This window comes from Buteo buteo, chromosome 1 (genome assembly GCF_964188355.1).
Source record: "Buteo buteo chromosome 1, bButBut1.hap1.1, whole genome shotgun sequence".
Taxonomy (NCBI): Eukaryota; Metazoa; Chordata; class Aves; order Accipitriformes; family Accipitridae; genus Buteo; species Buteo buteo.
In genome coordinates this window covers 49,146,631-49,170,210 of record NC_134171.1, presented here as the reverse complement: position 1 = coordinate 49,170,210, position 23,580 = coordinate 49,146,631, and the positions used below count along the sequence as shown (strand labels likewise).

The 23,580-nt window shown below is 39.4% G+C and overlaps 1 protein-coding gene across 5 annotated transcripts in view; it reads left to right on the top strand.

Annotated features, from left to right (window-relative positions):
- Nucleotides 1-23,580, top strand: part of TMEM131L (transmembrane 131 like) — an 87,256-nt gene that overhangs the window by 50,032 nt on the left and 13,644 nt on the right. For 3 of the 5 annotated variants that reach the window (XM_075029604.1, XM_075029587.1, XM_075029620.1), the window contains 17 exons: nt 1,361-1,419; nt 1,778-1,886; nt 2,840-2,945; nt 3,599-3,752; nt 4,401-4,571; nt 4,873-4,942; nt 6,918-7,035; nt 7,789-7,930; nt 8,928-9,037; nt 10,727-10,799; nt 12,928-13,070; nt 13,702-13,844; nt 14,179-14,365; nt 16,537-16,722; nt 18,826-18,975; nt 19,539-20,155; nt 22,518-22,672. In XM_075029604.1, the coding sequence (XP_074885705.1) occupies nt 1,361-1,419; nt 1,778-1,886; nt 2,840-2,945; nt 3,599-3,752; nt 4,401-4,571; nt 4,873-4,942; nt 6,918-7,035; nt 7,789-7,930; nt 8,928-9,037; nt 10,727-10,799; nt 12,928-13,070; nt 13,702-13,844; nt 14,179-14,365; nt 16,537-16,722; nt 18,826-18,975; nt 19,539-20,155; nt 22,518-22,672 (2,693 nt within the window). The remainder of the gene's footprint in view (nt 1-1,360; nt 1,420-1,777; nt 1,887-2,839; nt 2,946-3,598; nt 3,753-4,400; nt 4,572-4,872; nt 4,943-6,917; nt 7,036-7,788; nt 7,931-8,927; nt 9,038-10,726; nt 10,800-12,927; nt 13,071-13,701; nt 13,845-14,178; nt 14,366-16,536; nt 16,723-18,825; nt 18,976-19,538; nt 20,156-22,517; nt 22,673-23,580) is intronic. The other 2 variants (XM_075029612.1, XM_075029595.1) reach the window with 1 other exon arrangement.

The following is a 23,580-nucleotide window of genomic DNA, read 5'->3' as shown; positions in this document are numbered from 1 at the left end:
TTAGCACTTTTGGTGGTTAAAGTACTAGAAGTATGCTTTTAAGGCTGTTTTCTATTAAATATAATGCACTTATAAGTCCTCACTGTGTTAGAGACTGATCATATAAGCCCTTTGGACTTGCTGTCGGTGGGAAGTTCCGTGTCTTGCTCCATCAGTACCGGTGGTGGCTTTACCGTATCAAACAGCAATGCTTGCTTGCCTTCTGTTTGTATAATTAAATGAGAGACCTGGTCTTGAGGGAAGGATCTAACAAAAGGGAATTTTGTGCTGTGTTAGTCTCAGTGTACAGCACATGCGTTAGCACCTAGAGTGGGACAGCAGGTAGGCAAGGTCTGCACAGGGGAGCTAGCCAGCTGGAAAGGTTGAAGAAGAGTATGTGGTTTAAACACCTGTGGGTATGTGGAGCGTCTGCTCACTCAGAATCAACATCTTGAACCCTCTTTTGGAAGGTGGCACCTGTAGTCTTGCTTTCAAGCACCTGAGCAAAGCACACTCATTATTAGAAGTTGTGCCTGGTGAACTGGGAGAATGTCCTTTTACGTCAGCCTGCATCTACTTATGTAATTCAAGTATGAGCAAGAGCAAGAACTCAGGTTGTCTTCCTTCGTGGAAGTGTGATGACCACCCTGGTATAATAGTCATCTCTTGTTCTGTCCTGCTGCTCTTCTCTTGGTCCTCTAGACCTTCCTGGTGTCCTGTAGACAGGAACATAGCTTTGCCAGTGATGAAGGGTGGTTACCCAATATAGCTGTACCACCTTATCCGCAGGTGAAAGCGGAGTTATACCCATCTTCTGTTGCTCTAGTCAATAGGTCACTACCCTACCAGGTGATAGGACCATTCCTCTATTAAGCCCAGAAGGTGGTAAGCACCAAATCCAGCTTCACAATTGTCTCCTGAGAATGCTTGCTGTTCAAAGCAGGTGAAGCCAGGATCTTGTGTAGCTGTGTGTGTATATAGAAGAGTTTTTACTGGACTCTCTCATGCTATTGATAGGTTGGCCCTTAGAAAGTTATGGCAGTGTCAGCCATCCTTCTTTCCTTCAGTTGTGCCTCCAATCTCCCTGCCCCTAGGAAAGGGGAGAGTTGTGCTCCATCTAGCATTTAAGAGATAACGAAGGAAGATTCCCTATTGATGCTTGCCTTTGTGTTTGTGGCCAAAAATCTTGTTGAGTGGATTTTTACTCTTGTATGACATGATTGCCAGCTCAAGATGTGAATAGTTCCTCCTTTTTACAAGGGTAGCTGTCACACAATGATTTTTAAATTTAAATCAGGATTGCTTCTCATATGAGTATCTGACAAAGCAAGAGTGCTTCCATCCTTGGTGAACTTACCACAGTGTTCATTCTTTTGGACAGGTGATTCCTCAGTAGATGTGTACATCATGCATTCTGGGAACAGCCTTGTGCATATACAGGTAATCGTGGGCTTCATATTTTAGGGTGTTGAATTTGGTTGGGGAATTAAGTAGCCCCCTGGCTTGCTCTCTAATAGCAGATTGATTTTGCTGGTGGCAATGTGATGCTTCTGTATTTTTAAAATGTGCCCAAACACCTAATAGATCTTTTAGATGACGAGTTGTAGTTCAGTGATGGCTGTTTTTTTAAAAAACATAAGAGCTGTTAACTTGACTAAAAATCCATGGGTTGATTTAGAAGATGGGATAAAATGGCAGATATTGGCTTGCAAATTTGACAAGAAGATACACTAATACAGGAGCTACAATAATAATAGTAGTACTGCTACAACGATCATTGTGTCTTGTCTTCATGCAGGAAATACGGCAGTTGTCACAAAAAGACACATCACCTGTGGAGTTTGAGCCAGTACTGCTATCTTCATCATCTACTAACTTTACAAAAGTTGCTTCTATTTCTTGTAAAGGTACAGGATACATATACTTATAGATAATATAATTAAACAGGATTTGATTATAAAAGGGTAGCTTTTTTCAGCAGATAGAGACCCTGAAAGATCTCAAAATCAACTTGTCTGGACTTTTTTGAGAAAGAGGATGAATTCTTTCTGCTAAGAGTTTCCACCATTTTTGTGTATATGTGCTTCCTCTTACGCCAGTCGAAGGCTCTAAGCTATATGTATTTCAAAAAGGGGAAGAAAACATTTGCTAAAATGTAAGCTGATTTTACAATAAGCATAATTATTGAATATGCTTTTTCACCATCCTTTTATAATTTGTGGTTATTTTTCTGTTTCCAGTGTATTTTCTAAAAGGCTATTGTGCTTGGGTGGTCATTTTCTATGACATTTCTTGGCAGGATCATTGAAGAGGCTTGCCTGAGACCAGGCCTGTTTGTGGAAGAGCAAAGATTAACATTTAAGCATTCCTGACTCCAGCCTGTTTCCTATTCTGACCGCTAGACTGCAGTGCATAGACTTTAAACATTTATGAAACAGACTGCTTTCATAATGACATTGGGACTTGTTTTTTGTAGCAGAAAAGGGTAAATAAGAAGAAAGAAGGGACTATATGTTATGTGATTTTTTTTTTTTTCAGAACAGTTTTTCATTTATTAATATCAGTAAGAATGCTGTGCCAGTGACAATGTGGTTAAAATTGGTGAGGTTGCTTTTCACAGCCTTGTTGTGCGTGTGGTTTTTTTGAAAGTCTGTAGCATTCATAAATTCTTCTTAAAGCAAGGTTTGGAACCTCTGAAAATTAGGACATAAGCAATTAGATGCTTTGCTCACCTCTGAGAATTAAACCAGCAAATGTTCCCCTTTGTAATGTTCTTCCAAGTCCTCACATGAAAATCATTGCAGATGTGCTTTTGTTCTGGCTGATGTTGTATTCTCCTGTATGTCTGTTCTTTGCACAGCTGCATCCTGTGGCAGTGAAAGTCCTTATGCTGACAACAAGAAGAATAATCTATTGGAAGGCACTACAACACTAAAAGCCTGTCTTTCCTGTTCTGTGATGGAAGGGTAGGTTGACAGTGGATTTTTGTTTGTTTGTTAACTTTCACTGATATTATAAGAAGAATATTGTATACCCTATTGTAAGAGATGAGGTTAGTTTGCTTTGTCACTGAACGATTCCAAGGACAGTGAAAAGGCTTCTTCCTATTGTTGCTGTGTCATTTGCCAAAATAGACCTGTGACATTTCAAGCAATATTTCTGTATTCAGGAAAAATTTTAGGACCCAGTAAAAAGATGTGCCTTAGCAGCTTGTATCATGTGAATGTTGCTTAGAGTCTGTGATAAAATTTCCACCATCCTTATTAATCCAACACAAAAGTAGGATAATTATAGAAAAAATGTGAAGTCTTTTGTTCAGTCTTCTATTGCCAATTTCATCCAAACTACCATATCACAAAGCAGTAGGCAATGTTGTCATATAGCATAGCAAGAGGGTGGAGTGATTACCTGCCTACCTCTTCTACATTGTTCTTGTCAATTTTTACTCTGATATTATATGTAGGTATTCCAAAGGAAGTAATTTTGTTCTTTCTCCTTAAAACCTTAGAAGAGCCTCATTATGCAAGAATACTACAGTTATCTGCTCTTGTGTGGACCGCTTATGTGTGTTCAAGGACAACTGCAGATGTATTTATTTTTCTTCTGTATTTACTTTCAGGTATTTTGACGTAGATCCTTCTGCAGCATTGTTTCATATAGAACCACATCATAATACTTCAGGATTTTGGTCCATATGGTTTACAAACAATTTTGACTTCAGCATTGAACTGAATGAAGTCTTCGTAGCCAGAGAAACGAAGAACATTTTAAAGGTAAGCTTTATTTCTGCTTCTTACAATGTTGTCTTTGATTTAAGGATGATCCTCTGACGTACAAAATAGATTCTTTGAAGAACTTGATGTTCGCAGAGCTGGTTGAAGTAAGTTAAAAATAAAGGTGTGTGTATGCCTGGAACTATTAGGTCCTGAAGAGGTTACTCTCTCGGTAGGCATTATTCACTCTCCGGCTATTTTTTGTGTTGTTTTATTAGCAACTGTTCTTTCATTTGAGTTGCAGCTACAGATGCATCAAATTATAGACCATTACTCTGTTCTCAGAATTGTTGCAGTGTTTGTGCTCTATAGGATTCAGCATTTCTTCATAGGCTGTAATGGAAGTCTTTAGTACATAGATGAGCTTTGAAGTTTAGAAGGCGAAGCCAATAATTTACTCGCGCAATTGCTTGATTCAAACCAGACAAATCTGGTTTATGAATAAGCACATGATGTAGGCATCTAATTGGCTCTTGGTATATTTAGATAGGAGATTTACATATGTGCACTGTATGGATCAGTTATGGGTGCATATGTGTGTGTAATAACAGCAAAAACATGATGGAAGAGAAAGTTTACATTCTTCAAGGTACCGCTTGCACCAAAAATACTGCACTGATTTTAATTCAGTTGTCTGATTCTTTCTAGATTCTGAACTTTGCCAAACCTTTGACTCTACCTCCAGGCTGCTGGAATGTATTTTCTTTGAAGCTCATTGTGAAAGACGCTGTAACAAATGTGCTTTCTAGTATTTGTTTGGCCACAAATGTGGGAGTGATGTTTGAAATACCTCTGCAGATATATTCGACTGTGTCCAAGGTATCGTATTCAGTTGTGTTGAATGGTGATTATGCACTCCAAACCAAACTGCAGCAGCCTCTTTCATAGGCCAGAAATCTGTCCCTCAGTCCTGAAAGAAAAACTCAGTACCAGACCAATCTGTGAAACCATCCTGTAGCTTGAGATATTAAGCCCCCAGAGTTGAACAGCAATGGAATTACAGTTCTCTAGGCAACCTTCATTCTCTTCTTTGACTCGTCCAAATTATGCACTGAGAAACTGGAATTTGTCCTGTTGTTTTGTCATACAGTCAGTTGTAGTTTTTGTTTTGTTTTTCCAGCAGGGAGATCTTAATTTTGAAGCGATTGCCCACTGTGATATTCAGTGTTACTTGGGAAAGTCTGATTCAGGTATGCTCATCTTGGGTTTTTTTTTTTTAGGCATCTGATGGTAGTTTTATTGTAGAAAATTCATTTTATGTAGCAAGACTTGTAATGAGAATATTGAGATTGTTCATGCAAGTACTAAGTTTTATGTCTTTTTAAAAACATCCACTTTTCTGGGAGTATATAAATGGCTTTGAGTAACCTGTACTAAGTACACTGTGCAGTATCTCAGACCTCTAATTCCATAGCATGTGCTAAGCTATTGTTCTGTCTTGAAACAGTTTTTTGGAATTAATATTTACGACTCCTCTATAAGTTCTCATTGGTGGTGTGCTGCTCCTTGCTTTCTTCATATGCATGTTCTCCTGAGATGTTGAGGTAGAATGATAAAGCTGTCAACTAGCTCAAAGTGATTAGAAAATGTGCATAATCTGGGCCCAGAACCTGGGAAGTCTCTGATGAAAAACAAAAAATAAATGTTAACCAATATCCTGCCTTTAGCTAGAGTTAAATTTGAAGGCCTTCTCTTTATCTCTTTCTCACAGCATTAATTTAATAGATTTCTGCAAAAGATCATTCATCAGGCTTATAAAAGAGCATCCTTAATGCTGTATCATATGCAACAGAAGAAGGGGTCTCATTCTTTCTGGAACTGAGGAATCTCTCCATGTACTGTACTGCTGGGAGCTATTTTAAGTACCTGGCTGGTGTTTACCAAAATACAGTGTTTGGTATTAAATAGACACGATACTGCCTGAAGAATGTTGAATCTGATGAAAGCTGATTCAGAATAGTGGGGGTTTTTTAATCTCTGCTCAGTAAAGAAGTTCTGTAGGCAGTTGAGTACCATAGGCTTTAAATGTTTCAGTGAGTGCTCTCCTGAATGTGTTTTTAAGATGATGCTTTCCTAAAATATATTTTCGTATGAGGATATGAAGAAGGCAAAAGTAGTCAGTCAAATGTAAAAAACACGTGGCTTGAAGAATTACTGATACATGTACATGCTTAGGTACCTATCTTAGAAGCAAGTGTTGTTTTTTTGTTTGTTTTTTAAAATCTTTATAAAGAAATATTGCTGATAGAAGTGAGCCCTCATTGCTTGCTTGCTTTCCATTCTAATAACACACATAATCGGATCTTTGCAGACAGGTATTCTGCCTTCTAATTTAGGATACTAATATTTGTTAAATAGAGAAGTCTAATGCACAAGCCTGAAAAACACTGACCCAAAGAACTTGTAGCTGAATTATTCCAGTCATCATCAATCTCAATTGGCTACTTTAAACACTAAGGATTGTAAAATAAAGTACGTGTACTTTCAAAATAAGCCATTTTTGTTTTCTTTCAATAGAAATTTGCTTCTCTAACTCCTTTCTGCTGTGTGAAAATGCTTGAACCCATATGAACTAACCAACAGAACTAACTTTCTAAAAGGCATTAACCTTTAGACTGATGTAAAGCCTTGCAATTTAATCTTAAGAAGAATTTGAGAAAATTATCAGCACCTTGAAAAGTGAAGCTAAAATGAAAACACCATTTCTGCCAAACTGTGGGATTTGTTTTGCTCCCTGCTGTGCTGTGATATTGTAATTTTGTACCACTATGTAGAGAATAGTATATGATCCTGATGCTTTGTTGGCATCAGTGGAGGGTTCTGTGTGAAGGCTACTGATAATGTAATGACTTTTCAATGGCATCCATTAGAAATAGCAACAGTAAAAAGGGCTTACTAGAGCATAGAAAGCCTGTGCGACATCCATACTCTTGTTTACATGTAGAATTACTGTGTTTTTGCAGATGTACATTTTTAGGCAAACCAGGTATGGAGAATAACATATATACCCTCACATATGCTTGCTCTGAAGGGAAAAACGGGGTTGCCTTTTATATTTTTGTGTCAGGACCCTTTGCAGATACTGATTACTCATGTTCAGAAGTAGATTGATGGAAGGAGCAAATGTTATTTCTGTAAAATATGAAAAATCTGTTATCGTTTTAGCAAATCTGCTTTGGCAGAAGAGTCTCTCTCTGGACCGTTCTGCCTGGGATGTGGATTCTGAGCTTGCAAGTGAACTTTATGAAAGATGGCAAAAAATAAGACGTGGGGAAGCCTGCAGGTCTGTACAGAATCTGTTGAGGTTCTTAATTCAAGCCAGTACAGTGTTGTAAGAATATTTCTGTTCTGAAGTATTCTTAATTAGAACAAATGTTTTTGACCTTCCTGCACTTAAATTAGTTATCTTGAAGCACCCAGGGTATCGGAGCACCTCAGACACCCCCAGCTTCCATTTCAAGGCACTGCCAGCCATAAGGAAACATTTCAGGTGCCTGAACTTCAGAATGTAAATAATGTTCTGACTATAATAACCTCACCACAGCTACCCAATATGAAAGCAGTCAAAGCATGTTCTACCAGATCATTTATGGAGTTGCACGAGTCCTTCATCAACAGGTCACATAGCAGTCTTTTCAGGATTAGGGTCTTTGAATAGCTTTTAAGGTTTTTAGTCCTTGGCCTAATGGATATTGCATACTGGGGGCGTTGGGAAGGAAGCAGTCACTGTGACTGAGCAATTCTTGTAGAGATGGTGCATTGGTGACATCAGCCCCTTCCAGAATAAGGGGGTAGAGCTGTGGAAACCACAGTCATGTTGCAGGTGGAAAATTGGAGACTGAAGGTATGCACATAAGTTACACTGACTCTCTACTACTAGGTTACAGCTTTATGGGCTTTATTTTGTGAAGAACATTTTCAAGGATAGATTAGTTGACGTAATTATAGGTCCTGGCAAATCATCATTTTTTTTGTTCTTTGCTTGAAAGAAAAAAGAAAATAAAATTAACAAAGCTTTCTGGTTTTGCCAATAAAGCAGGAGGAGTATTTCAGGATCGGCTCGCTTTATTCATCAGAAGAAGCCTGAAGAGGGGTTCTTTGCCTTTTTCTTGCCACGGTTGACTACAGAGCCTGGCCTTACGCTCAACTTCAGTGCCACAGCAGTTAAAAGTAGTATGGTAAGGATAGTTGTTGTTACGCTTTTTCTGGATTGATGTATGTTTAGCTTGTTTTAATAACAAAGTCTGTGATTAATGTTTGGTGATGCTTAGCATTTTCATACTGCTTGTGGATCAGTGTTTTGAACTCTAATTTAAAACACCAGTTTTGTATCCTCTTGGCTCTTTGATAAGTTCTCTAGCTACCTAGTTGTAATATTTTAATACAAGGAGAGGAGTAAAGCAGTGTAGTCTTAACTAACAATTGTTCATGGTTGTTAAAGCTTTCCTTGCATCATTGTATAAGTTACATGCTTGTGGTAAAATAATTGAACAAGGGACTAGGGGTAGGATGTACTGTCATTAATGTTGCATGTGGTTATGGGATGGCCTTCCTCATGCCACTACCTTATGTAACAGAAGCGTGTAAAACACTTGCAAGAGATATACACTTGAGAGATCAGCAGAGCAATGTGTCTTCCAACCACAGTTGTTTCTTCCTTGTTTGTCAGATTTAAGTCACTACTAACCTAGCCTCGGCCAGAACCAATCATATGGAGATAGTTTTCATGTGCACATACTGTGAATTACATTAATATTCCATTTGTGCCATTTCATTGCCAGTCATTATAGCAATGTGTATATCCTGCTTGCACTCAGACTTCTGTAAGAAAGGGTGGCACCTCACTAACTTCACCTTCTTTGGAAGAGCTTTGTTCATGTCTGCATGTGTAAATCAAAATCCAAATGAAAGGGTTGTCTGGGGGTGGGGAATTCTCTATTTTTGCACATGTGGTTCTTCATGCACTCTTAGCTGTTTTTGCAAATGGTGACATTGTGGTGATATGTCCTGTTGTTCCATGCAGTTTTGTGCACATATGATTATATTGCATTAAGAGAGAAGCCAGGTTGAAGTCCCTTGAAAATGCAGATCATGTTACCTGTGCTGAATTATTTTACCTTCTTGTTCTCAAGTATGTAGTTTTTAACTTTTTCTTTTCCCCTTCAAACTATTTAGGTAAAATATTTCGTACTAAGAAACCCTTCATCCTTCCCAGTTACGTTGCAGCTTCTGCCTCTTTCTCACTACCCTGATCCCCAAGCTTCACTGAGTCTGCTCAACAAATGGTAATGAGTATAACTATCTCAGGATACTGTTTTCCCTTTTAAAAGATCTATTTGCTGTGCCTTATGTTTGTTGCTTATTGTTTGTTTAATTTTTTCCAAGTGCAACTTGGGTGGGGACAATGTTCTGACCCATTTTGGAAGATATAATCATGTTCAGAGCAGCTCCCTGTATGACACATGACTTTGTAATGTACCTGATCATTGATAAAACCAAATTGAGCATGTTTTCATCAAGTTTATGTCTGCCAGCCATAAACTATAATTGGTCATCTTTTAAGATCTGAGGCTTAGTGTGAGCTTTTGCGGGCTGCCCAGGTGAGGTGAGCAACTTGCAGAACTGGGCACGTGCATCTCCCTGCAAGGCTGGTTGGGAAGTACACAGTCTATAGACTGATCAGTGAGGAGGAAGGTAACTGAACCTTCCCCGCCCCCCCCCCCCCCCCGCCCCCCCCCCCCCCCGCCCGGAAAAAATTTCTTCTTAGTTTTTTCTTGGGTAAAACCCCTGGTTGAGGAAGAGGAAACAGGAGCCACAAAGAAAAATTCAGGTCCAGAGCCAGTAACCCCACAGTAAATGTTTAGGGCCAGCTAAGCCAATGTTTCTACATTGTTTTAAACTTTCTGTTTTAGAACTGAGAAGATCTAATGAGAAATCTAGATAAGAGCTAGATGAACAGTATAAAGGGTCATGGTGAAGTGGGCTGAAGTTCATGAAAATAAGCCCTGGCTGTTACACTTAACTTTGAAAAACTGTGTAGTTGCTAGGACTATTTGCTTGGTTGGAGCCAGTGGGACTACTCACATGCTTAAGTGTAACTTGCTTATTCGGGGTCCAAATGCCCGTGTAATTGCTTCTTTAACCTCATTTCTTTACATACATATGTGTATGTGCATATATATATATGCATGTGTGTATATATATGGATATATGCACATTAATAACTACATCTGTTTGCATACTAAATATAATTTCCACATAGACTCTTTCTAGTGGTTTGAAATTACATTTTCTCTGTTTTTGCACACTTTTTTTTCTACAGATCTTCTAGATTTACCAGAAATCATGTCCACTAACTGGTTCTTTTTAAGCTAATGTCATAGAAAATTGTGGCAAGTGAATCTCCAATTCAGTGTCTGGAGGTCCATTAGTCCTCTGTAATCTAAATTTTACCTATTGTTTTTAATACCTTTATGTCAAATGCTTGTAATTTTCTCTCAGGCAAATAATCAACTGCTGTAAGTGAACTGAATTTGCAAAGTATGTGAAAGAAAAATAGGAGTTTGTCTGAAAAAAATCATGAGTAGAAGGACGGATGTTTGAGTAAATTAATGAGATTTGATAATGATTATTTCTTAACACTTATGTGGGCAGAAAAAGCTTCCAGGCATTTGTGTTTGTGTGCCTTAGAAATTGTATTTCTTGATTGTAATCTTTTGCAATATTGTATGCTGAGAGATCTAAAATGCCCAGCCTTTTGTCTGTTTTCCAAATGTGTGGAATCCACATAAAACTGATTTGTAGTGTATTCTGTTAAAATTCAGACTGACATTTCCACTGTATTTTGCATATGCCAAAATGCAATTGTAAAAGTATTCTTTATTTAAGAATAAATGTCATCGTGTGAAAATAAGTCATTGTAATTCTGACAGACTAGGTTTGAAGTGCTTAATTTTTTGTTTTGATTTATTTAGGTTCGACATAAATGTGCAAGCTATTAATTTCACAACCACTGAATTCAGGCTCATGGATGAATGTTCTCACAGGGTAAGATGGCTAATTTTGATAGAAGTGGTCTGACACACTAGAAAAAACTTTTTCTAGCTACACTACATATAGTTGTTCCCAAGTGCTATTTAAAGCAATTTAATAGTGTTTCCTTGATTCTCTGTCAGGCTTGTATCTTTGCAGTTAATTTTTTTTTCAAAGTTTGAGTCTGTTTTGGAAACAACTATAGGGAGGGAGCATGTGCATGCTTGCCTGCATGCGTTGAAGAGGCCACCCTTTGCATTCTGTGTTGGGACTTATATTTAGCCCCAGGTTGACCATGAAGTGTAAGGCTTTTGAGTTGGTGTTGTCAGAAGCTAGCTTATAATCTTTTCAGTAGAGGGAAATACTGTCCAGTAGTTCAAGGGAGGAGAAGGCTGTTTTCTACACTTCACCTCAGTCTCATTGCAACTGCGGGATTCAGGTTGGAATGTCATGGCTCTCTGGTTCTGATTGCCTCATTTTTAACATGACTGTGATAACACTTGACTGTGTCACACCAGTGCTGAGCTGTGGTTATACCCTGGGGGGTTGTGTCATGGATGACAGAAATAGAGAAGATGCTGTATCAGGGATGTTGGCATATTCTGACAACCAGAGTACTGTCCAGGGTACCTGGAGAATTCTTCTTAGACTTCTAGTTTGTGCAAAAGCCTGGAATTAACATACTTTCCTTGCTGTTTGGGCATGCTGCAGCCACATCTTTAATGTCCTATGTAGATACACATTTCTGCACATATGCTTTAAGACCTTAATGAAAGATTAGTACCTTATAAAAAGAAAAGATTATGTTTGCTACACTAATCAAAGCTGACCTTTCCTTTCTGGCAACAGTTATAAGAGTTGTTGTAAAAGAGAGGAGGCAGCAGTTCATAAATCCTAGCCTGTAGGCACATGCTGAAAAAGAGGAGGTGGTTCCACTAGTACATGGGTAGGACTGAATTTCCGCAGTCCCATATACCATACTCTTGACCAAATGGAAAAATAGTGGTAGATCTTGACATCAGTGTGTGCAATATCTGTTTTTCATTAGAGACTTGAGGAGCTAAGGGGAACATGTATGGTTAGATAGGTATTCAGCACGTATGAGACAGATCTTGCCTTGTTAACCAAATCACTAGTTGTTAATATTTACATTTTTTAATTTGTCATCATTTGCCTAGTCACTTTATATACATGTGTAATGAATTGTTAGGCTCACATTTGAGTGCATGTGTATCTTTGTAGGGAGTGACAGGGTGAAGTTTGCACATGCTGTACGTGGTTTGCTTTTAATAAATATTGACTGTTAAGGCAGGTTCTGAAACTTCTTTCTATGTTCTTTTTTCACAAAATAGGCTAAGAATAAAAACATTTTAGACTGGAAAAGATCAGAAAAGCCATTAGTACAACAGCCATGAATTGAAAAACAACCAAGCAAGAGCCTATTTTCTAATGATTATGGTTGTTTTGACTGCTATAGGTGTCTGATCACCCCTTTCTAAGATGCCCCAGTTCTGGAATAGAAATTTTTAGGGCTATTTTCATTTTTTTAATGGGAAAAAGAATAAACAGCAGCATTGAAACAAACAAACAAATGTACATTATTTCCAGACTCAGTGAACTTCTGGTAGTTCTGGTCTTCAATTAATATGGTAGGGAGTTCACTTTGGCTTGTTTCCAGTGACTCAAATGATCAACACATTTGCCAACAGTCCTTTTCTCACTTAAATCAAGTTGCAAGTCTTACGCTGAGGGGATAATGGTTGCCACATTTCCCTGTGCAATCAGTATACTGTCAGTTCTCATTGTGTTGTGAAATGTTTCAGGATTCCTTGAATATGAAAGACACTATATCCTTTTCCATCTGAGCAGATAAAAGCTGTTTTAAAAAATGAAGTAATACATTCTTCTTAACAATAAGTGCAGTAATATGAACTTTTGCTCAAATAAACAACTTTATCTGATGTTTTATGTTGTTAAATTGAAAGACTTCTGTATAACACAACAAGTTAGTTAGCAGTTATTGCACCTTGCCAAGAATACCTTGTGTGGTACTAGGTAAAGATGTAGTGTGTAGTGCTTCCTTGATAGAGATCTTTAAACACACATGTTTTCTGTGAATAAGATGTGCATATTTGTTTAACAGAATGCACATCAAGAGGATTTCATCAACAAGAAGTGCAGTTCTGAGCTGCTTTGGTTAAGTTTACAGCCACTGGAAACCAGAAAAGTTGGTGTAATTTTTACACCAGTTGACTACAAAAGAGTAGCTTCCCTTATTTTAATCAGGTAAGCCAAGTTTCAGTTGTAAGTGAGAATCAAACAACTCAATGTAAAAATCAATTTGCCAAATCTTGGAGCAAAGACAGATGGTCAAAATTTGGAAGTCAGAATACCTCCAGTTTAATAAAAATTGCTTAAACAGTCTTTGTGTCTTATGTCTCAGTCATTAAAAAATAGAGCCTTTTTTTCTTGATATGCGATCAGTGGCTTATAAAATGCATATGAATGTACTGAGGCAATTTTGAGTTGAGAGCAACACATTGGGTGGCTTTGCTATTTTCAGCTTAAATCCATAATGATAGGATTTAAGTATCCAGTGAGTCTAATGTGCAGCCACACATTGGTTATCTCTGGAGGAAAAGAGAGTTTATGGAAGCAGCAACCATTTTTACTAGGTGGCACTGTTGTTATCTGGTGACAGTGGACACAAAGCTTGGTCCTTCACTGTGTCAAATTCACTGGTGACTGTTTCCAGAGTGATCCTGTCGGTATTTAGGGGAAACCTATCCAGGTGTGGCCAGTGATTCTGTTACTGAAACACTGTTGTCTTGGATTAGCACCTAGATAGCAAAGTTGGGGTTTTGTAAACTTCGTTTGTGTTTTAGTGGCTGATTGCTTGATTTTTATATTATGGCAGAAACAACTTGACTGTTCTGGACGTGGTCAATGTAGAAGGCTTTGGAGCCAAAGAATTGCTTAAAGTAGGGGGAAGACTACCCGGTGCAGGAGGGTCTCTTCGATTCAAGGTGCCAGAAGCTACACTAATGGACTGCAGACGACGTGAGTAAGAAGAAACAGGTCTCTGATTTTGTAGCTGGCTGCATTACTCCGTAGTGGTACTGATACGGTACAGTAATGTTAAGTAAACAGAATGTTGAAATAGAAAAAGCTGAAGAGCTTGGTCATGAGAGGTGTAGATTTTGTTTTCTCAAAACACTGACTGAGGATAGTTACAAATTCTAGAAATACACTACTGCAAAACAGTATGTATTAAAATGTTGGTCAGTTCGGAGTTCTTTATTAGATTGAAAGTAAAAACAGCATTTTATTTATAAAAGTAAGAAAATAATTTTTAAGCACTGTAAAATAATTATTCTTTTTTTTCCCCTTTAAGAACTGAAAGACAGCAAGCAAATTCTATCCATTACGAAGAACTTCAAAGTAGAGAATATTGGGCCTCTTCCTATAACAATTTCATCAATGAAAATCAATGGTTACAGTTGCCAAGGATATGGATTTGAAGTGTTAGACTGTCAAGAATTTTTCCTGGCTCAGAACTCATCACGAGAGATCAGCATTGTGTAAGCACTGACAAATTTGCTGGCAAATTAACTTCAGTGGAAATTTAAAATAACTAATTTCAGTGTGATGGGTTAACCCTGGCTGGATGCCAGGTACCCACCAAAGCCGTTCTATCACTCCCCCATCCTCAGCTGGACAGGGGAGAGAAAAAATATAACAAAAAGCTTGCGGGTTGAGATAAGGACAGGAGAGATCATTCACTAATTACCGTCACGGGCAAAACAGACTCAGCTTGGGGAAAATTAATTCAATTTATTACAAATCAACCAAAGTAAGGTAATGAGAAATAAAACCAAATCTCAGAACACCTTCCCTCCACCCCTCCTTTCTTCCCGGGCACAACTTCACTCCCGGATTTCTCCACCAACCCCCCCAGCAGCACAGGGGGACGGGGATGCGGTTTACGGTCATCACACGTTATTTTTTGCTGCTTCAACCCTCCTCAGGGGGAGGGCTCATCACACTCTTCCCCTGCTGCAGCGTGGGGTCCCACCCACGGGAGACAGTCCTCCACGAACTTCTCCAACGTGGGCCATTCCCACGGGCTGTAGTTCTTCACAAACTGCTCCAGTGTGGGTCCTTTCCACGGTGTGCAGTCCTTCAGGAGCACACTGCTCCAGCGCGGGTCCCCCACGGGGTCACAAGTCCTGCCAGAAAACCTGCTCCATGGGGTCCTCTCTCCGCAGATCCTGCCAGGAACCTGCTCCAGCGCGGGGTTCCCGTGGGGTCACAGCCTCCTTTGGGAACCCACCTGCTCCGGCATGGGGTCCTCCACGGGCTGCAGGTGGATATCTGCTCCACCATGGACCTCCATGGGCTGCAGGGGGACAGCCTGCCTCACCATGGTGTTCCCCACGGGCTGCAGGGGAATCTCTGCTCCAGCGCCTGGAGCATCTCCTCCCCCTCCTTCTTCACTGACCTTGGTGTCTGCAGGGTTGTTTCTCTTACATGTTCTCATTCCTCTCTCCGGCAGCTGTTTCTCACTGTCCCAACTTTTTTCCTTCTTAAAAATGTTATCACAGAGGCGTTACCACTATCGCTGATTGGCTCGGCCTTGGCCGGTGGCAGGTCCGTCTTAGAGCCGGCTGGTATGGGCTCGCTCTCTCTCGAACACAGGGGAAGCTTCCAGCAGCTTCTTACAGAAGCCACCCCTGTAACACCCCCGCTACCAAAACCTTGCCACACAAACCCATTACATTCAGTCACAGGCACTCCAGTAGCACACCTGCATACAAAATTTGGTGACCTTGGAGTATAAATTTCATAAGCATTTCCCCTTTTCAGTAAGGGTAATACTAATAAATTGATACTATAATGTTTCTTTATAAGACTCCATTATTTTTACAAAGCAGCATACATGCTTTTGTCAGTGCATTATGAAGTAATAAATTAAAGTAAAAGAGTTGTCACAATAAGAAAGTAAGAAATGCTTTGCCACTGCCTTTTTTTTTGATTGTTATTCTCTAGCTTGTTGCAAGTAGCCTGACCACAGTCTAGTCATGTTTTCCTAATATTGCACATAGTGTAAAACTGATTCTTTTAAAAATCCTGTTGAGTGAAAGTCATGACTTAAGCGTAAGTAGAGTTAATAATACTGTATTACAGTAACTGTGGTTTCATATGCAACAAGTGTCACCACTACTGATTGCAAAGGCAAGTCATACCTTCTAGCAGTACCCATGGCAGTCAAATAGAATAATGGTATAGGTCAGGGAAGTAAGTGGAAAGAGACAGATATCATGTTTTCTTCTGCTTTCCCTATCTTTCCAGCCTTGTTCTAGACTTACCCTAGTACCTGACCCTTTCTGAAGTAATGCTGCCTGTATGCTTAACAGCTGTGCTTTTGGTAAAGAGTGTTTTGGTTAACACGAGTTGATCATGTGCACCTCCTTGAAAAAAGGAAAATGAGTCACAGTAATGAGTATTGTGAAGAGTCACAATAAAAACACATATTTTACTGCTTGAAGATGACCTCAAGGTCATACCTGTGTTAGGTGCTAATGCCATCTGCATAGTCTAACCAGACAGTGGTCACTTATTTCATTGTCTTTTTTTCATACTATTAAATCAGAAGGGTTTTTGTATTTTTTAGTATTGGCATGACTTCAAAAAATGAAATTCAGCCCAACGATGGGAAAATAACATCAGGTCTTTCTGCTTTTCCTGATAGATTCACTCCTGACTTTACATCTTCGTGGGTAATCCGGGAGCTTACGCTGGTGACTGCTGCTGATTTGGAGTTCCACTTCACGCTCAACGTGACTCTTCCTCACCATCTGTTACCACTATGTGCAGATGTGGTGCCAGGACCCAGCTGGGAAGAGTCTTTTTGGAGGCTTACTGTCCTCTTCGTAAGGTAATGCTTTCAGGGCCCCTGCACCAGTTTGAAAGGGACCCACCAGTGATAGATCAGCAAGCACTTGTTGTTAGGCTTCTGTTAGATTTTTAGTGCTGATAGGGCCTAAATCTTTGCTGCGTCTGTCTCCCGAGAGTCCTGCCAGCTGGCTGTGACAGCTTAGGTGTGGTGCAGTAGCTGGTGATGGATGTCAAGCATTTCTTGCTTCTCCTCCTGATAAACTTCCACATTAAGGCTGCAAAGAAAAAGGAATGCCTAGTGGATACTCCCCTTGCTAGAAGACTTACTCCCACCACAGTAGAGATCGATGTGTAACATACTAGTATCTGAACATCATAAATAAAATTGAGTGGACTGGTAGATTATCTTTAAGTATTTCTTGAAAATAAACATTAATTTAATTTATAAAGTTTCAGACAACCGAGTGAGGACCTGCTTTTCCTTCTGCTTCTTTCCTGCTTTCACTTGTTAGAAAATAGTTGTGTTTATTGTTAGATTTTGCTAGGCACTCTGCTAAACAGGCTATCCCAGAAAGATGATTTGGCTTGTGTTAGCTGACTCATTGCTTGCACATGGTAAACTGCTTTTAAGAGGACAACAATTAAGGGTTCTGTTCCTATGCGTAATTTTTTTGTCTTCCTTTACTAACCTTTCACATTGTGTAATGTGAACTGAATGTTGTGTTTATCTCAGATGATGTCCAGTGCTTTTGTCACACCAACCCTGAATTCCTACAGCCAGTACTAACAAGCAGCGAGTGTGACTGTCATGGTGATACATACATGTGCTGATGCATAACTAACTGACATGCTGATGTATACTGTGGTTCTACTTGCATTGTTGTTTTGATATTGAATACAGAGAACAAACGAAGCAGCAATAATGACCACGTTACATGGTTCTAGATGCAACAGAAGGAGACTACAGGGATCTGAAAAATCAGGAATTTCTCATTCTGTTTTCCTGCTGACAAAATCTATACTGCATGATTGAGAAGGTGGTTTGATGAGTTACAAAGATTCTTGTTCTGATTGATTTATATTTGGTGCAGTTAATACACCATAGAGAAAGAGAAGATATTTTGCAGCTTCACTTTTAGCAGAAGTATGGTGGCATTTTGTAGCCCATTTTATGCCAGCTTTTTCTCTAGGAAAAGAAAGAGACAGTATTAACTAAATTATCAAAATAATGACATAATGTCGTGGTTTAACCCCAGCCAGCAACTAAGCACCACACAGCCACTCACTCACTCCCCCCCATCCAGTGGGATGGGGGAGAAAATCGGGAAAAGAAGTAAAACTTCTGGGTTGAGATAAGAATGGTTTAATAGAGCAGAAAAGAAGAAACTAATAATGATAATGATAACACTAATAAAATGACAACAGTAGTAATAAAAGGATTGGAATGTACAAATGATGCGCAGGGCAATTGCTCGCCCCCTGCCGACCGACACCCAGCCGGTCCCCGAGTGGCGATTCCCCCGCCCCCCCTTCCCAGTTCCTAAACTAGATGGGACGTCCCATGGTATGGAATACACTGTTGGCCAGTTTGGGTCAGGTGCCCTGGCTGGGCATGAGAAGCTGAAAAATCCTTGACTATAGTCTAAACACTACTGAGCAACAACTGAAAACATCAGTGTTATCAACATTCTTCGCATACTGAACTCAGAACATAGCACTGTACCAGCTACTAGGAAGACAGTTAACTCTATCCCAGCTGAAACCAGGACACATAACTATCATGCATAAATAGAAGGTACTCAGAGGACTGATAAGTATCATACTATGATATATTGCTATTGTGTTGTAGTGAGACTTACTTCTAACTGATCTTCAAATCAAGTATTAGCTTTTTTAGAATGGATTTTTTCTTTGTAAAGCTCATGGCTGAGTTATGTTATTGAGAGGGCTATAAGGAAAAAAGGAAAAGAATGTTACAACTGTTATTTATTTTAAACTGTATTTTGAGTTTTCTCATCTCTCGTCTTACTTAGAATTTACTAACAAAATATTTGAAAAGCGCATCTTGTTAGAAGCTTTTTAACTCTGTCACTGAATACTCCTGAAAATTGTAGACACCAGTATCTGTTGTTTTCTTTGGCAGTTTGTCCCTGCTCGGAGTGATTCTGATAGCCTTCCAGCAAGCCCAGTACATTCTAGCAGAGTTCATGAAATCAAGACAGAGGCCAAATCCTAGTTCTTCACCACAGCAGAACAGCAACTCTGTTGACGTAATCAGCTCTGATTCCTACAAGTAAAAATACTCTTTTCTTCTTTTGAATTGCTTTTTTTTTGTACCCTGTTTATTGTGGAGTGGTGCTTTTTATCTGTTTGTATTTTGATATTGCTGTGGGCTGGTTTAGAGGAGATAGTGTTCCAAGCAAACTCCTTCAGAGAGCTTTCAGTGTTGTAGTGTATATTCATCTTCACAAAAAAGAAATGGAAGAACTCAAAGGGTTTATTAATCTTGTATATTGTCAGTGGTACGTAGGGTAGAAATTGTGTGATGGAAGTAAAGGATAGACTGTGTGCGGCAGCCGTGGGAAGAATGGAAAATACATCAGTGGTCCTTAAATCTGACCCTCTTGGGTGGTCAGTTAGGCACTTACTCACTGAAGCATATAAGCGTTTGAAGTGTAAGCACATACTTAGAGTCTTGCTCAACTCTCACTGAAATCAGAATGTGCTTAGCTGGTATGATAAATTGAAGACCTAATGCAGTTTCACAGCTTGTGAATATGCCCCCCTTTCTTTTCTTACAATTCATGATAGCTTTGTATATAAAAACAAATCTCAAATAATTTATTTTTTCACCAGGGGAAGCTGCAAGACATTTATGGATACCTATAGTTCTTCAGATAAAGGTAAAGGGAAGGGCTTCCTGTCTGTAGGCACTTCATCCAGCCGAAGTCAGAATGCAGCAAAGAGAAGTCCTGCGACCTACAGCCACTCTCAGAAGAAACACAAATGTTCAGTTTACTACAGTAAGCAGAAACCAAACACAGCAGCTGGCAGTGCCATTGCAGCTACTGATGAGAAACAAAGTCAAATTGCAGAGAACCAAATCTCAGCACCAAAAGAGGACATTTGCACTGATGTTGTCAGTGAAAACTGGGTAACTCTAAAATATGCAAATGGCATAAATGTTAACAAGAATTTAACTCTTCCAGAAAACTTTCTGGGTAAAGAAGAAAGTGCACTGAAAAATACAGTTCTCATTAAAAATACTTCTTCAGAATGTGATCTGAAAGAAGATCTTCAAACATGTATGTTTCCTAAGGAAACTAACCTTAAAACTTCAGAAAATCTAGTTGAGCTCAAAGAACAGGAGTTCTGTCCTGTGAAGATGTCCAAGAAGCTACCTGAAAGTCACTTGTCCAGAAATTCACCTCAGCAACAGCCAGAACTGCAAGAAATTTCTAGGAAAAATAGTGGTAATTTTTTTCAATATCTGTCAGTTGAAATTAGCGAATGAAATCTTCTGTTGAGTTCACTGCGATCAGGATTTTGTCTTTTGCTTGGGACAAGGAGATGCGGTATTTCTTACGTGTTCACTATGATTTATCTGCTTACATTCCTAAGGAAACAGCTTGTGTTAAAATTTGTATCATAAATTTGCCTTGGTTTACATATTTCAAGCTTGTGCTGTAGCATTTTAATGGTTAAAATAATTGATGTCATAGATCTGCTTGTAAGGCATGACATGCCCTTTTCAAATATTTAGAAACATCCCAGTTTGTGATTTTCAGGTCCACTGAAAATCCAATACCTGATTTTTAGAGTCACCAAGCAAGCATGTTCAGTACTGGATATTCAGAACTTCTTTGATAAAACCACCTAAAATAACAAAAGCTGACACTAGAGGATTGTGAAATTATATTTTGTAGGAATCTGCAGATCAACATTTCTCTTAGTAACTGCATAGCTGTATTTTTTTATTTGGGTGGGTTTTTTTGTTTGTTTGTTTGTTTTTTTAATTGTGGAACTAAGCTGCCTGGGAAGTCGTACCTCTTAGCTTCACAACTCAAAATTTTAAGAACAGCCTAAGAGCACCTGGAGGAAATCAAGGGCAGGGTAGGAGAATGTGTCCTCTGGAAGCTTGGCAAAGTAGTTGAATGCTGAAGACTGGCATTTGCTGTAACTGTGGCAGAGTTTATTTAGTGAGTGAGCCATCATAGAGGGAGTTCAGGCCCTACTGTAGTGTGTAGTTGTTACCCTGGGCCCGTTGCTTCCCATTGTGTCATTATCTGTGAGATACAGCAAGTACAAGTGTGCTGTCTCAGATGGAGGCAGGATAATTTCACTCATACTTACAAAGTACTTTAACATTCTTCATGTGCTCCTAAACTGCAGAGTGTTGTTCATTCTTTGCTTTGAATTCGGAAATCAGATGGCAGGGAAAAAAGAAAACCAGTAATTATGTCTTAACTGCATTTAGGTGCACAGGAAAGTAACTTTGAGTACAGGCTGCAGATATCATGTTTATACATAAACCAATTGGGAGATACTAGCCTTATTTTCATTGACAAAACTTCCACCTTGAGAGAGTGTTTCTGAAGTACTGACAGTTACTTGTGTTCAGTGGTAAAGCACTACAGGTAATCTGCCGCCTTGTCTTTTAGCAGTTGTGGTTTTCTGCGCTGTCAGGAATGTGAATATTTCTGTGTTTTAAGAAGTTTGGTAGGATAAATGAAGTCTAAAGAATACCATGTTGCAGTGTTTGTGTCTTGATTGTAGTTACAGACTTGGTTTTGTACAAACAGGGAGTCTTCAAGACCTCAGGTACTCACATGTTTGTATGCTGGAGAGCAATGGAGCATTTTTCAGAGCTCTGGCAGCCTCACTTGCCTGCTGTCTCTGGTGTTTCATTCACATGGACTCCTTTTGCAGTCATTGTGACTGCCTGCTCCAGAGGGGAGAGGGCGGCTGACTCAGAGCTAGGATGTTGGTTGGTAGATAGGAAATCATAAAAATGTGTGGGTGTACCTTTCCCGTTTGAGAAGACCAGTTCAATGCAATAAATGATGGCATTTCGCACGCAGTGCAGCCGAGAGTCTCAGTAGCAGATCAGTGTGGATGTATTGCAGATATCTGAGATACCTGGAACCGATCAGAGCTGAAGTTAATTCTGACATGTCCAGCATTGGCAGGGCCCAGGTGGAGGACGGTGACTTGACTGGGCAATTCAGCTAGTTGTTAAGGCAGGCTGCTTCTCATTTTCTTCACCTCCTGGATTTTGTTAGACAAGACTAGTTCTTCTTCCTCAAAAGTCTCTCAAGAAAATGAATTTTTAACGCAGAACTCATCCTAAAGAAAGGATGACTTCCCTTTGTGTTCATAGTGAATGTAGAGGGCGCTTAGGAGATATAAAGCACCAAATAGAGGCTGTCCTTATTTTGATCTACCCATTTTTGAAAAGTCTTCTCCCCACCCAGCTTGCAGGTTTTTTTAGCCCAGTATTCTCTGGCTTCAGATTCTGCCTTACAGATGCGTGACTGGGACTCAGCTCAAATTCAGATGAGATGAGCAGGACTTGGGTAATTTATATATGTGCTAGGAGTGGTGGGCCCATAAGCATGAATCAATACAGAGCTACTTTTTGCAACTGCTGTAAGAATTTTTATACAGCATTAGCTTTTGATTTTGATATTTTCAGCATTGTCAGCCTAGAGGTTAGTCTCCTAGTCTTTTGGAAAGCAACTCAAGTCTGTTTTTAAAAAAAGGTAGAAGATACTGTGGTTATGATTGGGAGCCCATTCCCTTCCCCATCAAATGGATGTTACTGTTTAATTCTAGGGACTAGCCAGCAAGTGCCTCTCAGGAATGAAACAGAAAACTGTGAGACTTTGAAAAAGCAGATCAACCTAAAGCCTTCCACGGAGAAAAAGATTAATAAAGGACCTAAGGAAGAGACTCCATGCTGTGCAAAAGAGGAGATTACTTCTTCTGAGGTTTGTATTGTGATATTTCTGCTTTTCAAATTTAAAATGATTTTTTGTTGTTTATTTATATATGTATGCACCTATAGGTATATATGTGTAGGTAGGGATTATTACATACAGTCACAGATCTGAAAGAGTGTAAATCAGATGAACGAGGAAGTATGCAGCCATGCTGTCTCACATCCATTTCATATTAATGCTGCTTTATAGAATGATGAACAGTTTGCATAGTAATTAAAACAGTCCTTGTATTGTGATATTGGCTGTATCACAATCAGAGATACTCTTTGTTATTGCCAGAGCAGGCATAAATGTACTGGAATCTAATGCCAGCTGTCAGCCACAGTAATGATGTGGGAACATACTTGGGGGGGGGTGTGTGTGTCCTAGATGGGCATATCAGCCTTCGTTGGCAGACCTGATCTCCAAATACAGGGCTTTACATCAGAAATTTTCATGTCAGAAAACAGCACGCAGAAGCCCCTTAACAGATTGTGAAGCTGCTGAGTAGGATCGTTCTTCACCCCGGTTTCTGAGCTTGATAAACACAGCAGACTGTGCCTTTATTGCAGGCAGCATAAAACAGTTAAACTTCATCTGGTAATTAGTAAACCCAAGAATTTGGATTATGTTTGTGTCCCCGTCTACTGGATAGGAATCCCATGGCAGAAAGGTGTAAGGAAGAATTGCTTACCATGCTTGAAGAATATGTATCAGAAAAGACAGGGTCTAGTCTTGTTTTGGGAGCTGTTGTTACGAATTTCTTTCCGTGTGTGGTTGATGGTGCTCAGTTTGTTTCTTGCATTTTTTAAAATGACTATTATTTGTTGGTTAACTTACCCCATAATTTCCTCAGTTGTAATTCAAATGAATGCTTCCCCCAACCCCCCAGCTGCTGAGGAAAGGGAGGATTTATT